The following is a 14,369-nucleotide window of genomic DNA, read 5'->3' as shown; positions in this document are numbered from 1 at the left end:
GGTCCATCTGCCTAGGCTGAAGAGCTCACTAACAGAAAGGAGTTACCAGCTTCTACTCACTGGGTTTTAAAGACCAAGAAATAAACTTCCATTGAGTTCAGCCCTGGGAATTTCAGCATTTACTTATTTACCAGGCATCGGTCCTTGAATTGGAATGCTTCCAAAAAATCTTAAGAATGGCATTGGCTTCGTGATTGGCAGTTGGAACCTCCAGGGATGGGTCTCCCTTATGGTTCGTGAACATATCAATTCTCCTCAAATTGCTTTATAAGTTCAGTGCAGACCCAAATGATATCCCAACAGTTCTGTTGTTCTTTGTGTGGATTTTAGTGTTTATATGGAAATACAAATGTCCAGGAAAAGCAAAGACATTATTTCATAAGAAGATGGAGGGCTTAGTCTTCCAGATGTCATGGCTGGTTATAAAGCTACAGTAGTTAGGACATTGTGAATCTGATGAGGGGATGGGTGACCAATCAGTACAGTAGAACAGAATTCAGAAAACTTATCCACACGTACATGTCCGTAGACAGGTGACAGTTGGCATTTCCTAGGGAAGTAGAACTTTATGATCAATAGTGCTGATTTTCTTAAGGAATTGGAAAAAATTCACACCATACACAAAAATCCATTCCAGGTAGATTTATAACCTGAAAGTGAACGGCAAAGGTACAGAACTTCAAGGAAGAGTACCATCATGACTTTGGGCCTGGGAAGCGTTTCCTACACAAGGCACAAAAAGCAGTAAGCACAAAGGGAGAATATTTAATCACTTCACCTATGTTAAAATCACAAATGTGGTTCATCAAAAAACACTGTAAAGAAAAAGCCAACAACACAAAGATCACATTTGATGAAGCATTAATATCCGGAATATATAAAAAAAATAGATTTTAAAAACTATGCAATACATTTTTTAAAAAGATGCCTAGATAGGAAAGTGGGAAAAGTACTGAATAGTCCTTTTCAAGTGAATAAATATATGATATGATAAATTATGATACTGTTAATCAGGAAAACGTAAATCAAGATCAAGTGAGAGTCTGTCACACACCAAGCAGACTGACAGGGAAGTCTGACAGGGACAGATGTAAATGAGTTGGTGAGAATTCAGAACTCCAGGCCATCTCATGCAGTAATGTGGCCTTGAAAATTGGTGCTCCTACTTTGGAAAAAGTTTCCAAGTGTAGTTAGATTGGGGACATGCAAACCCTAGAAGCCAACAGCTCTCTTTCCAGGTGTGTACTCAAGAGAAATGTGTGTGTGGTAGAATGTGTGTCAGAAATGTCCTTGGCAGCCCTCGCTGGTCCTTCTCATCACAGTAGACCAGATATGTCCACTGTGGTGTCATCAAGGAGATGTTTCCAAGCCGTGAAACTAAGCAAGATGGAGGGGTCTCATGAATGGGATGGTGCATGAAGAGCCAAACCACAGGGTCCTCTCAGTTACATAAACTTAAAAAAAGGCCAAACTAAACTAGAGCTGTGTTATCAGGAGGACACATGGAGGACTGGTGGTACTCCATCTCTTGACATCAGTGGTGGCTATGTGAGTGTTAACTTTGAATTAAGTCATTATAATCATATTATATCTTATATGCTATATAATATTAAAGTGAGCACTTTAATAACTGTACTTATGGTTTATATACTTTAGTACGTGAATGTTTTATGTACTCCCTGAACTGAATCTGGAAAGTAGAAGGCTAACATGCCGATCACTACTTCTGTTAATGGTACAAATCATTTCCAGGAAGGACCAGTTCTGTGTGTACACGTATGCTTGATGCTGATTCTGTAAACATCTCGTAAATCCCGTTCCATGTCTGATGTTCTGCAGCGTGGTACACTGGCTGACTCGCTGCTGTGAAACTTCAAGGTATGGATTGGAAATGGTGACAGAAAGTTTAGTGTTTTGAAAGTTTTCTTATACTTTTGTTATTTGACTAAATTTGACATGGAGTCCCAGAAGACATATTTTTTTAAATGTATCTTTAAATATTTACATAAATATTTAAAATATTTCCTTTGACCAGCTAGAATTTCCCTTTTATACAAGCAAAATCTTCACTAAGATAACTTTTTACATCTTAGGAAGAAATCACCACATCTTTTCAAAATAATTTATTCATGATTATAGAAGTAATGTGTACTCATTACTGAAAATCAAAACCTTGCTCTTTCGTTTTACTGTCGGCCGCCGCCGCGGTGTTCACAGAGAGTCGCGGCGAACCGGCAGAAGGAGCTGAGAGAACGAAAGGAGGGGCGGGCGGGGGGCGGGCGGAAGGGAGAGGAAGTCCCATCACGGAGACGCCAGTCTGGACGTTCCCGCCTCCTCCGACACTATCGGGTCGGATCGGAGAAGGGTCACCGCCTCCTCCAGCGGGGAGAAGGGGGGCGGAGCCCGGCTCAGGTGAGGCGACCCTGTCAGCAAGAGTATGATGGCGCGAGCGCGACACCTGAAGACGGTTGAGCACCCGAGACGCGCCAAGGCGTCAGGGGGCGTGCGGACGCGTATTGGTGTCCCCGGCCTATCCCGCCTGTCTTTCAGAAGGGGGTATTGTTACCCTTCGGATCCGAGGGGCTCGGCGGGTGGGAGGCGGGTTCTTCTGCGCAGGCGTCCCCAGTGTCCCGACGCCAGGCTGTCTGCCTGCCGGGTGGGGCGGGGGCTCGTTCCCCTGCAGATCTCCGGACGCAGACATAGCTTAACGGGATGGAGTGGGAAAGGCCTCCCGACCTGCAGCTTGACGAAGTGAATAGAGAATCTGGTGCCCTGCGGGAGGAAGTCGGGTGGCTCTCTTGCCCCCATCCTGTGTCTTCTTGAGCGAAGAGGTTTCATTTCATCAGAGAAAGGCCATGGGCGATCTGGATTCGGGAGCCGGCGGCTGACTCGAGGGGTGGAGTCAGTATTTTGGAATGCCCAAACTTGTTATTAAACACTGAAGTGTTGAATAACTAAATAGGCATTCATTGGATGTCCACTACTTCAAAGCTTCGTGTAAGAAGCTGTGGGAAATTAGGTGGTTAAGAGACAGCCATCCCTCCTTCTTCCTGTTTGGAAAACAGATTTGTACATAGATACAATATAAAGCAGTGAATGGGGGTGAGTTTTGACTGTTAGGTTTTTTTTCCTTCTGAAATGGTCATTTACTGTTGTCAGTCTGTCTTCTGGCGTAGTAGAAAGTACTGTAGAAGCTAATTCCTAAATAGACGAAAATTTTAAATAATTTGGAGGAAGAATTTTAGGTAAAGACAATAAAAAGTTTGATGACTAAAAAAAAAAAAAAAAAACCTTGCTCTTTGTTTTTAAGGGTATAGTGAGTACTTGGCGCCTCTACTGCTTAGCCATCTTCGTTTCTCCCTTGAGATGTATTGCAGGGGGAGAGAACATTGGGGAAATGGTGGTGACCCCAGGGTATTTCCTCTTAGGGAAACCCCCACAGCTCACTGCGTTCCACTTTATGTTTTTATTTAAATGACATTTATTTACAAAGTGGGGCAGCAGTGGTTGAGAGCATGGGCTTTGGAGTTAGGCGGTTCCAGATGCGGCCTGGCCTTAGCAGGTGTTCAGCCTCTCGGAACATGTGTCTCGTCTTCTTGGAGATAATGATGCTCCCGGCACCTGGAGAACTGGATCGATATTTCCAGTTAGGCCCAGTGGCCGGCCCGTGTCGAGGGCACCAGGATCACAGCTCTTCTGATGCTCACATGAACCATTAGCTGTTTGATGACCAACCTCCTCCCTCCCTTCTTTCCTTTTGATGAAACAAGGGCTGGTCATTCATTTACTCCATGTTTTAAATCTGAAATGAGCTGTCAGTTAAAATGGACAGAAGTAATTTCCCATTCAGGTCAAGTGAGATTGTTTTGTATTACTAAGGCTTGTCTCAAGCCCCAGAGAGGCCGGCCAGGTGTGCCAGAAAAGGGTCGCCTGGGTAATAAGCGAAGGCTCAGGGAGGGGCAGGCTCACTGCCTGTGGAGGACTCAAGGGCACTGTGCCTTCTTTCCCATGGAGACCCCATTTTCCTGCAGAAGGCAGGCAGCCATGCTGAAGGAGCACTGTTTGAACTGCCCCCTGATGCTGGTCATCCCCGGAGGTCTTCTTGTGCCACTGTAGCACACAGGTGGCCTTGGAGGTAAACTAGCAGTCAGTTAGGAATAGGACAAACTCTTTTTGTGCTTGGAAATATTCCAGTTCTGAGCCATTCATTGGTTATTCCATCTTCCTTTGAGTTATATTTTGAAGATGAGAGTGGGATGTTCAAAATTCAGGAGATAAAGCCACAGTGCCAAGCTTCTCCCCACGCTGATCTCACAAGAACAATGAATCAAATAACGTAAGACCACATGCCATCCTGAGTGTCACCAATGGCAGGGAAGGCTGTGGTCTTTCTCTCAGGGTAATGTTCCTTGGGCATGTGCAAGCCGTACACTGACCTAAGAAATTAGCTCTCAAATTATGAATAGTTAAATACACTTGTCTAATAATGCTTGCATACACATATCTTAAGTGACAGAACACAGAAAAATATAGTGCCAGAGGTGGCGGTAAGGAGGCTAGGATGAGAGCACAACTGGTTGAACAGCTCTGGTCTCAGGTCAGCTTCCCTGACCTAATCAAATCAACACGTGTACATTAAACAAAATCAACACGTATACATTATCAACAAAATCAACACATATACATTATCTGTTAATCTGGGTCCATTCCAAAGTGGCCTGGTGAGGCCTGCAGAGCCTGAGGCGGGATTCAGTGCGTGTGACTTGTTGGGGAAGTGCCCTCCAGGAGAAAAGGGGAGCCGGTAAGAGGGTGCAGGGAGTGGGACCCAGAAGGGAAAGAAGCTGAACAGGCGCGGCCTCACTCAGGTCTTGGCTTAGTGCACAGTAGGGAGAGGGGGATTCTGGGGGTGCCTGGGTGCCTGAGTTCTGGTCTCATCAGTGTGATGGGCAACTTCTAGGACTACTGTTAAAGATGGAGGGAGTGGGAGGCAGTTTCCCGCACTTTTCCTCCTTCTTCCTGTCCACACTCTGGATGTAATAGATGTTACAGCAGAAGTAACACCCTGGGAGGGAGGGCCATATGTAAAGGACAGTGGAGAAGAAAGAAGGAAGGAATCTGAGTCCCTGGGTGACCATGGAGCCACCCTACTACCTCATTAGAATTTCCCTTATTTTAAATGAAAAATAAATATGAGTCTGCCTTGTGTAAGTCACTGTTGTTTTCCATTTCTGGGTGCATTCCAAAGTGGCCTGGTGAGGCCAGACAACAGGTGTCACAGGGATTTTCTGAGTGATATGGTAAGATATCACCAGCGAGGACACTGTGAAGGAAACTTTCATATTTCTATTTCTTTCCTGCCCAGACTGTTAAAGAAGAAATGAATGGACTGATTTTCCTTCTTCATACTGTTGTGGACCTATGTCTATAATGTATACTTGTTGATTTTGATTTGTGCTTACCCAGAATCTATTCTTTCAGACTTTCATTGTGTGGCTTAAAATGCAATTTTACAAAAAAAAAAAAAAAAGAAGAAGAAGAAGAAGAAAGAAAGAAAGGAAAGAAAAAGATAAAAAACACAGGAAATTTTGTGTTCTTTGATAGAAATCTCCATGCTCTTGAAATTGGGGTAAAAGACAATTGAACCACAGTGGTGCCCACCAAAATCAGTGGCTACAAACAAAAATATGAATGCTAATGAGCTGAGGCTCTTCCAGGGCTGCAGGGCCCTCTGATGCTTTCACTTCCTTCTAGTCACTTTATTCAGCCGCCTTGAAAATGAAGACTTGGTAGTTGATGACATCCACAGTCATGGCCACTCACATAGTGGTGGGCTCACCCAGGGCAGTTTTGTGCCCCAGAGACACTAGCAGTGCATGGAGACACCTTTGCTTGTCGCAGCCGGGTGGGTGCTGGTGTGCGGGCACTGTGGCTAGAGCCTTCTGAGGCAGCCACACGTGTTGGGGGCAGCCTATGGAAAAGAACCCTTGCTTTGTATTTCAGCAGTTTAGTTGTCCAATAATGTCATTAAAACACCTGCATCTTACTTAGAGAATATTAATTGATTTCTTGCTTTTTCCCTCTGTCTTGAAAGTAGCCCAAGTGCACTTAGCTCCTCCAAATGACCTCGTGGACCCTTGCTCTTGCTGATGGCTTATCATCTCCTGGAGGACCAAAGGTGGCTTCACAAGACTAACATGGAGTCCACATTGAAATGTGAACCTGGGGTGTTTTGATTCAAAAATTCAGGGACTGAGCATATTTATATTGTAAATCCAATGGATTGTTTAGAGGCAAATTTTCTTGCTTTCACTTTATGTTTTGAAGGGAAATTACTTTAATTAATAGCCATATGGAGAGTAACTGATCAGAATAACTGGCTTTTATAAAGTTTACAGGAAGATCAGCAAGTTGAAAGTCTGATTCTACATAAAAATTGTGAGGCCAAGGGTGTTGTGGAAGGAGGGAGTTTCAGGCCTCTCATTTCCTGCATCATGTTTTTGCTCTACGAAGGGGAAAACTGGAAGTGATGCCCAGGGGCTTTGTCCTTGGAAGAGAAGGGGTGAAACATGAGTCCTGCTCTTCTGGAAGCAGCAGTAGGGTCACCACTGAGCTGGCCCAGGATTGCAGGGAGCTGTGGGCTTGCTCGCTCCAGCGGCTCAGTGCCAAACCATCAGATGCTCTTAGTAGGCACACCTGAGTCAGGGCCACTCAGAAGGCCCTGATGTCCAAGCTGGGCTTATCGTCACACACCTCAAGGTATGAGGTCAAGATGGGTAGAGGCCATGGAAATAGAAAGGACATTAGTGACGAATTTACAGGAAACATAGTAAAAGCCATGAGACCGCCTGGCCCCAGGAGTGAGTGATGGGCTACAGGATGGAGGGCAGGCTTGCTGGGAGAGTACACACGTCAACGATGGAAAAGGTGGAGCCAGGGCCCAGGGGGAAGACACTCAGGTGGAGCAGAGTGACCAGGAAGAGCCAGGACTGAAGGATGAAAACAGAGTGAGGGCCTGCCTGTCCTAAGGATCACATCAAGCTTCTCTGCCCTCTCATCTGATAAGTTCTGGCATTTTCTGAGATGGAGATCCAGCTCTTTGGTCTGTATTTAATGAACCTCAAGCATATTTCACAGACTGGGGTAGGTTCCTGAGTGTTGCTGCCTGAGGAATTTTGTGATTCTTCAGTAGTGTGTTGGAAACTCTCCCCCTGGATTTCTGCATTGCAAATCTCAGGCAGGGGCCTGACATTGCTGAGCTCCTGAGTGAGATGCCTGACCATCCCACAAGGTACCAATTGTCATCCCTGGTTCTCCACATGAGGAAACTGAAGGTAGGTGGGTTTAGGACCCCATCTGAGATTACACAGTTGATAAATGGCAGATCTGGAGTTAGAATCTGAAACTTTTCCTATGACAGAACCCAGAGCTATTCCTGTGCTTCATGAGCAGACGGTGGGCTGGCTTCCAGGTTTTCTTAGCAGCAGGCTACACAAGAGCAGGATATGGAGTCCGTCTTGGAGAGAGCCTGCGGACAAGATGCTCCTTTAAGTTCTCCATGATGGAGATGGTTGCCTCTATGACACTATCAGGTGGTGGTGACTCCTGGGGCCTTGTAAAGGCATCACCTGCAGCAACTCCTAACCTGAGCTTCCCTTTGACATTCCCAGGTTCAAACATATTTTGAATTTCATGTCAGAGTGGATTAAACAGGTCTGGTTAAAAAAATGAGCTGAAGTTCATACAGCCCTGGGAGCACGTGAGATCTCTTCTTCTCTGTGCTTCATTATGGTAAAGCATGTCTCTGCTTTCCATGGCTTTCCTGGCTCCACTGACAGGGAGAGAAATCTCAGCACAGTCTCAGGATGGTTTGTCCCTTGTAAATCTTCTGTGGAGAAGGTGATGGAGAAATTTCAAACAGTGGGTAGGTGCCAAGAGTCAGTCCACATCAAGAGCACCCAGCACCCGTGCCTCATGAACCCATTAGGAGTGGCATGGAGGATGGCCAAGCACAGAGCTGATTCTCAGCCCGGTGTCCTCCTTGCACCCCCACAGCACACCTTCTGCTTGCCTGCCTGACCACACAGACTGCCCAACAGCAAATTAACTGCTTAGTTTTTCCAAAGCCAGATGGAGGTATGGGTAAACTTCATAGCACTTGTTGAGTCTGTGTAAAAGAAAATTTAGGGTAAGAAATGATTTATATGCACCCAGGATTCTGGTTCCCTTGAGGCCAGTCTTTATATTGGTCCTCTGGTCCCTGGTGTGACTTGTCAAGATACTTGTGTGACCTCAAGCTCAACTGACTGGCTTTATTTCCTACCAGGCCCCAGTCCTATCTCTGCACAATCCTCAGAATACACCCAGCCATTTTAAATTCCTGGGCTCTACACTACAATATTCCTCCCCTAACCAGATACTCCATATACAGGAACAGTTTGTTCAACTGTCTTTTGATTATTCTGCTAGAACATCTTGTGCATCAATTTTGAAAGGAGAAAGGTCTTTGGAGTCAGATAAACCAAGATTGAAATCATAGGAGACCCATTTAGTTGATAATGTGACCTCAGGCAGATAATGTCACTTATCCATAATTTCCTTTTTGTGAAAGCAGCTTAGCCCTTCTTCACAGGGATAAAGTGAATGTGCTGAATGAAGTTCACAAGAAGGAAGCAGAAGCTTTGGAATGGCTTAGCCGCCTCACTCCAGAAGCACAGTACTGGCAAAGACCTAATGAAATGAGGTGCAGTGTCAACCTCATAATTGTTCCTTTTCCTCTGCCTTCTCTCCAGGGTATTTCCTGAGACCAAGGATCATATCCTGATTCCTCTGGAACCTCCCTAATGTTGAGTACATAGTTGGCATTATGCTTTTGCTGGATAGAACATATCTGTTTGCAGGAGAAGGAAAGACATATAGGATTTTATTCCATTTTTCAATGGCATATTTTTCTGTCTGTTCTCAAAATAAACTTTGGCTATTTTTGCCTCTGGAGAATGGCATCATAAAGCTGTTTGGATCAATCCATGTCAGCCGGCCATTTCATCTGCGTTGTGATTCAGAGGGTGGGCAGGAGGTCTGGCTCGCGTATTTGCAGCAGCTCCTGGGTGTTGGTTTTCTCATCTGGTTTTTCAATCCACTGGGCATCAAACCATATTTCCTAGGGAACCATCTTTCTCATCTGGGCTTCGAGCTTGGTGAAGAAGGCTGATCCTCGACAAGTGACAATTTGGGGCTTTGATAAAGATACTGACCACATTGTGTTGCTCTTCAAGCAGTGCCAGCTCCTTCCAGGCCCCTGAAGGCACCATGCTGTTCCATATGCAGTCCTTACCTTGTTTTGCCTCCTGGAGAAACTTTCACCCATGTTTCTACCTCCTTCTCATCCAGATGAGTCACATCTGTCTGCATCCTTGCAGAATGAAGCCCCTCCCCCACCTCTCATAACTTACCTTCTTCCCTGTCTGAACCCCTGCATTATTCAAACCTGCACAGATTTTTCCCATAACGTCTTTAAAACTTGATTATGCTTATTGGTCTCTCTGTTTCCCTTTATGGAGTATGTTTAGTTGAAAAATAATACTGTGGTTTTATTTCTTCATTCATATACCTAGTACCTTACCTGAAATAGGGAGGATGCATGGATTGTTACCAGGAAGGGAAACAGGCAAAGAAAACTTTTCAAAGTTATGAATGCTGGTATTCTTTCTTGCTAACACTCTGCAGGCCTTTTCTTTCCCTCCTATAATACACCAGGGCTGTGTATTTCAGGGCATACAAAGTAATGCCAACAGGCCCAGTTTTTCCAAACTTTAGATCAGATGCCAAGAGGGGGACCTCTTGATTCATCAGAGAGCTCTTTTACTTCCTTAGGTTTGTTTTCCATTGATTATCAGGGTTAAAATCTAACTAGGAAGGTAGTTCTGCTAAAAATGTAATAGAGAGTTAAACATTAGGTTGGTGGTATGTTTTCTCTGCACATAAGACAAATGTTGATTCATCTTTGGATTCATAGGTGTGACCTCTGCTCTGTGACTGAGAGTTGGATGTAAATAAAGCTTTTTGAGGGACAAAAAAATGGCAACTCCTAGAGGATTTTGTGTGATGTTGTTCATTATTTTTATTTCAAATTAGCTGTTCTGAAGAGTTCCAAATTTGGTGAGAATTGTAGGAAGGAAAAGTTCTCAACACCAGTAAGCAAAGTACCCAGGGCCTATCTCCTTTCTTCCTCACAGAAAACCTATGGTTAGACCCTCATCAGCTGTTCCACAAACAATAGCAGTCAGTCCTAGGTTGCTCCTAGTAAACCCGTGTTCCCACCTGTGAATGAATGGCTGTTTTGTGTTCATGACTCAAACCGGTGGAGGTTGGAAGGATGCCGAAGTGTTGGGTGATGCTGACAATCCAAAGGCAAGAAGAAAAGTCTTAAGGTTTTCAATCCATCGAGCATCAATCAACTCTTACTTCGCAGGAAACCATCTGATCCACATTTCCAAGCCCTTTCCATTTGACACCTGTGACCTGAAGCGTGCAGGTCAATCGCACAGTGCACATGTGGGTGCGGGTGTGTGGTTTTATCTCAAGATATTATGTCTTCTCTTCAGGATGAACTTTGATGGAAAAAAAACACATTCACATTGTTGTGTGTAGGAGTCTTCTCTTTGTCTCCTATCATATTTCACTTGTTAACACTTCTTCCTTATTCTCTGACCAGTCAGATGCTTGACCAGAGTGACCAGGAAGAGAGTGGGCATTATTATAGACATGGGAGGTTTTAGTTATGTTAGATTGGTATCAGAAGGTTGGGGATATAAGTTAAAATTTGTAAGATTTCTGTTTGCAGATGGTGCTTGTAAATGTGTGAATGTCGTCTCTATTTCCATTGAATGACCAGTCAGTTTTGGTTGATGCAAAAGGAAAGGTGAACAGTATCCACGATGTTAGTTCCATTTAAGGTATCCAGAATGTTTGGGGAACACCCCACTTCTGCACAAGAAAGACAGCAAGGGAGCCATACTGTGGTGACAGTCAAGTTACAGTCAAGGGATCCTGGCTTCAGGGAAGGGTCCTAAAGCCTTTCCCTGGGTTTTATCAGAAGTTTATAACCTCCAGTTGTATAACTAATCCACAAATTATTTTTGTATAAATGGGTTATCTTGCACAGTTGCCTACAGTGACAGTCACCGGCCTCTTTTCTGCCTGACCACATGACACTGTGAAATCTCCCTTAGATCACCATGTCACTGCAGAGAAGATCTAAATACAGGCATACCATAAGGATTTCTTGTGCACGCCTTCTACCAGGTTATATGTGATATAATGAATGAAGTGGGCTTCTTCAGTGGAAGAGGCCACTGGTAAGCATATCCTTAGAGTGATTGTTAATTATTCCCACCTTGTTTGCTAAACAGAAGATTTTATCCATAAGAAACAATTTTCATGACCCTATGATAATTCAAAGACCTTGAACCAAATACGTAGATGCTTATTGTCTTCAATGTATGGAGCATATGAGAGCTTTGCAAAGCTTATTTTAAAAAATGAGTTGTAGTTGTAAGGTGGGGGGTGGCCAAAGCCCCACTTGTAAGTGAGGGAGGAGAATCAAAGGAGAAAACAGATGGCTCAGGTGCCGTGGAGTGTCTGTGTCTCCAGTGCATTACACGCCACTAGAATGGACGCTCTGTGAAAGACAGGCTTTCTAGTGCCCATTGCTGTATCCTCAGTGCTTGGAAAATGCAGCATGTACTAGAGAGTTAATAAATTATATTTATTTGAATAAATAGTGAATATGTGACTTACACAGAAATGAAATTGAGATTTGGTACTAAATGGTGCTTGGAGGAGTGAATTGGTTATTAAATGAATATTCTGGTGTTATTCTTGGTATTGACTCTTGAAGCCCCTCATTAGTTCCTGGTCCCACATGGCCTGTCCCCACTGAGGGAAGCATGGGATTCTGAAGGCAGGAGGAGGGGGCTTCTAGGGAGTCAGCTAGGCCGGGAGTGGGAAGAAGTAGATGCCAGAAGTAACCTCTCACACACGCCTGCTCATGTGCACACACGTGTACACACACACACACACACACACACGCAGCCTGGCGTAGCCTGCGCTCCACCCTGCCTCTGCTGGTTTGTCATGATTTCAGCCTCTAACTTTTTATGATTTTTTTATTTGTTCTTCTTAGTTACATGTGACAGTAGGATATTTGACACATTATACATACATGGAGTATGACTTTCAGCCTCTAATTTGGTCCCCTCTTTCAATTGTGAATTCCTCTCAGTCCCTCACCTGCCAGAGTGAACCTTCGGTGTCTTTAGCCACTGCAGTTGCTTCTGCTGGCCTAACTCTCCAGCTCCTTTATACACTTTTCCTGTAGCTCTTAAGAAAGGTCATTTTGTTATTTGAATTTAATGGTGTGAATGAAATATGATGAGAAGAGTTTGATAGATTGATTCAAACTCCGGTATTGACCAAAGGGGCTTGGATCACAAGATATGAGCTCACATACTCTTCATGTGGAAGCATTGTTTTCTTGTCAGATATTTTGGTCACAGTGAAGCAAAAGCTAACTAATGCAGAAATTTGAGGACAAAAAGTTTATCTGAGGCTCACAGTTTCAGAGGTCTCAGTCCATAGATGATCACCTCCATTGCTCTGGGTCTGAGGCAAGAAGCTGCTCACCTCTTGGCAACAAAGAAGCAGGGGGCAATGGGAAGGGGCCGTAGGAAAGAACAACGCTTCCAGACCACGCCCCAGTGACCTGTTCTCCAGTCACTCCCCACCCGCCTACAGTTATCACCCAGTCCATTCAGAGTGCACTAATTAGGTTACAGCTCACACAATCCAATCATTTCACCTCTGAACATTCTAGCATTATCTCACATGAGCTTGAGGGGGACACCTCATACCCAAACCATGACACATGGCTCTGTGTCTGAACTGTATCATGCACTGAGACTCTCAGCTCTGCCCTGCAAAAGGCTCAGAGAGGAGGGAGGTGGACAGCACATAACAACAAAGCAGAGTGGTCATCCTCTAGGAGAGGGACCTCAGAGGCCCAGTGGAGCCAAAGGAGACAGTGGTAACTCCCAGATGGGGAGGTTGACCATGAAAGGGTGCTGCAAAGAGATGCAGAAACTAAGTCTTGAAGGCTGAATGGGAGCTGGGTGCATGCATGTGCATGGTTGGGTGCAGCGTGAGCATTGCACACGGCATCCCAGAGAGAGGTGCTGGGAAGAGTGGAGTTGACACAGCAAGCCGTCCACAGCACTGGGAGCAAAAATGTTGCTGATGGTTGAATAAGAAACCATCAGAGCATCCAGCAGACTCTAAAGTCTTGTTCCTCAAAGTGAGATGTGGTGACCAGCACCACCTGTGAGCACATGAGGAACACAGGTCCTAGGGCCCTCCCCACTCTGAACCAGAGTGGCCCCTCAGCTGGACCTCCAGGCAATTTGCATTGTGCTCATGTTGAAAATGCAGAACGGTCCTTATGGAAGGTGGGTCCTCTGTTGGAGGAGTCTGGGGCAGTTGTCAAAAGGGAAAATAGGGGCTGGGGTTGCTGCTCAGTGGTAGAGTGCTTGCCTCACATGTGTGAGGCGCTGGGTTCGATTATCGGCACCACATATAAATAAATGAATAAAATAAAGGTCCATCAACACTAAAAAATATTTTTTTTCTTAAAAAAAAAGGGAAACCAATTCTTGAACCACATAATCCTCTCTGTTTTCCACCCCAGGCATGCGCCAAGGCCACGACCATGGCACCCAGTACCGCTTGGCAATCTACCCGTCCTCTGCTGCGCAGATGGAGGCAGCCCTGAGGTCCAAGGAGGACTATGAGAAGGTAGGCCCCCTCACCTGCTGCCACCCTGACTCGGGCAGCCCTAAGGGCTGAGGGAGATTGGTTCTTTTCATCTGGAACTGTGTTCCATTTTGAACAGCTTTTACCTGTAAACTGTCTCTTCTCGGGTCCTTTTTCATTTAGACTTTTATTACCTGGACATGTGTGGTTGTGGTCATGCAGGGGGCCGCTAACATCCAACTGTCTCAATTCACATGTTGTCTGTGTGACTTAATAGTCATGTGCCTGAATCTTAGAAATCATGTGCAAGAGAGAGTTTCCCCACGTGACTTATGTACCGGTGATCTAGCGCACCTGCAGCTGTGTAGTAGTGGTGACAGTACTAGGATAGCAACGGCCAACTGGCCGGATGTTGGCTACAGGCTGATTACTGTTTGAGGTATTTATAAGTGAAGGTATTTCATAAATCTCTCACTGTACCTTTCTATATATACACATAAATATGCTTAGAGGTAGGTGTATCTCTCAGTATCTTCACATAAACTTGTATGCAGTCATCTATTTCT

General features: G+C 44.9%; 1 protein-coding gene across 1 annotated transcript in view; it reads left to right on the top strand.

Annotated features, from left to right (window-relative positions):
• LOC139703161 (mitochondrial peptide methionine sulfoxide reductase-like) overlaps positions 1-13,896 on the top strand; it is a 55,195-nt gene extending 41,299 nt beyond the window's left edge. Inside the window, exon 3 of the mRNA XM_071606091.1 lies at positions 13,739-13,896. Coding sequence (XP_071462192.1) covers positions 13,739-13,896 — 158 coding nt within the window. The remainder of the gene's footprint in view (positions 1-13,738) is intronic.
• Positions 13,897-14,369: the final 473 nt, after the last annotated feature.

The sequence above is a fragment of the Marmota flaviventris genome, chromosome X (genome assembly GCF_047511675.1).
Source record: "Marmota flaviventris isolate mMarFla1 chromosome X, mMarFla1.hap1, whole genome shotgun sequence".
In the NCBI taxonomy this organism is placed as follows: Eukaryota; Metazoa; Chordata; class Mammalia; order Rodentia; family Sciuridae; genus Marmota; species Marmota flaviventris.
This window is presented reverse-complemented; position numbering and strand designations above follow the sequence as displayed.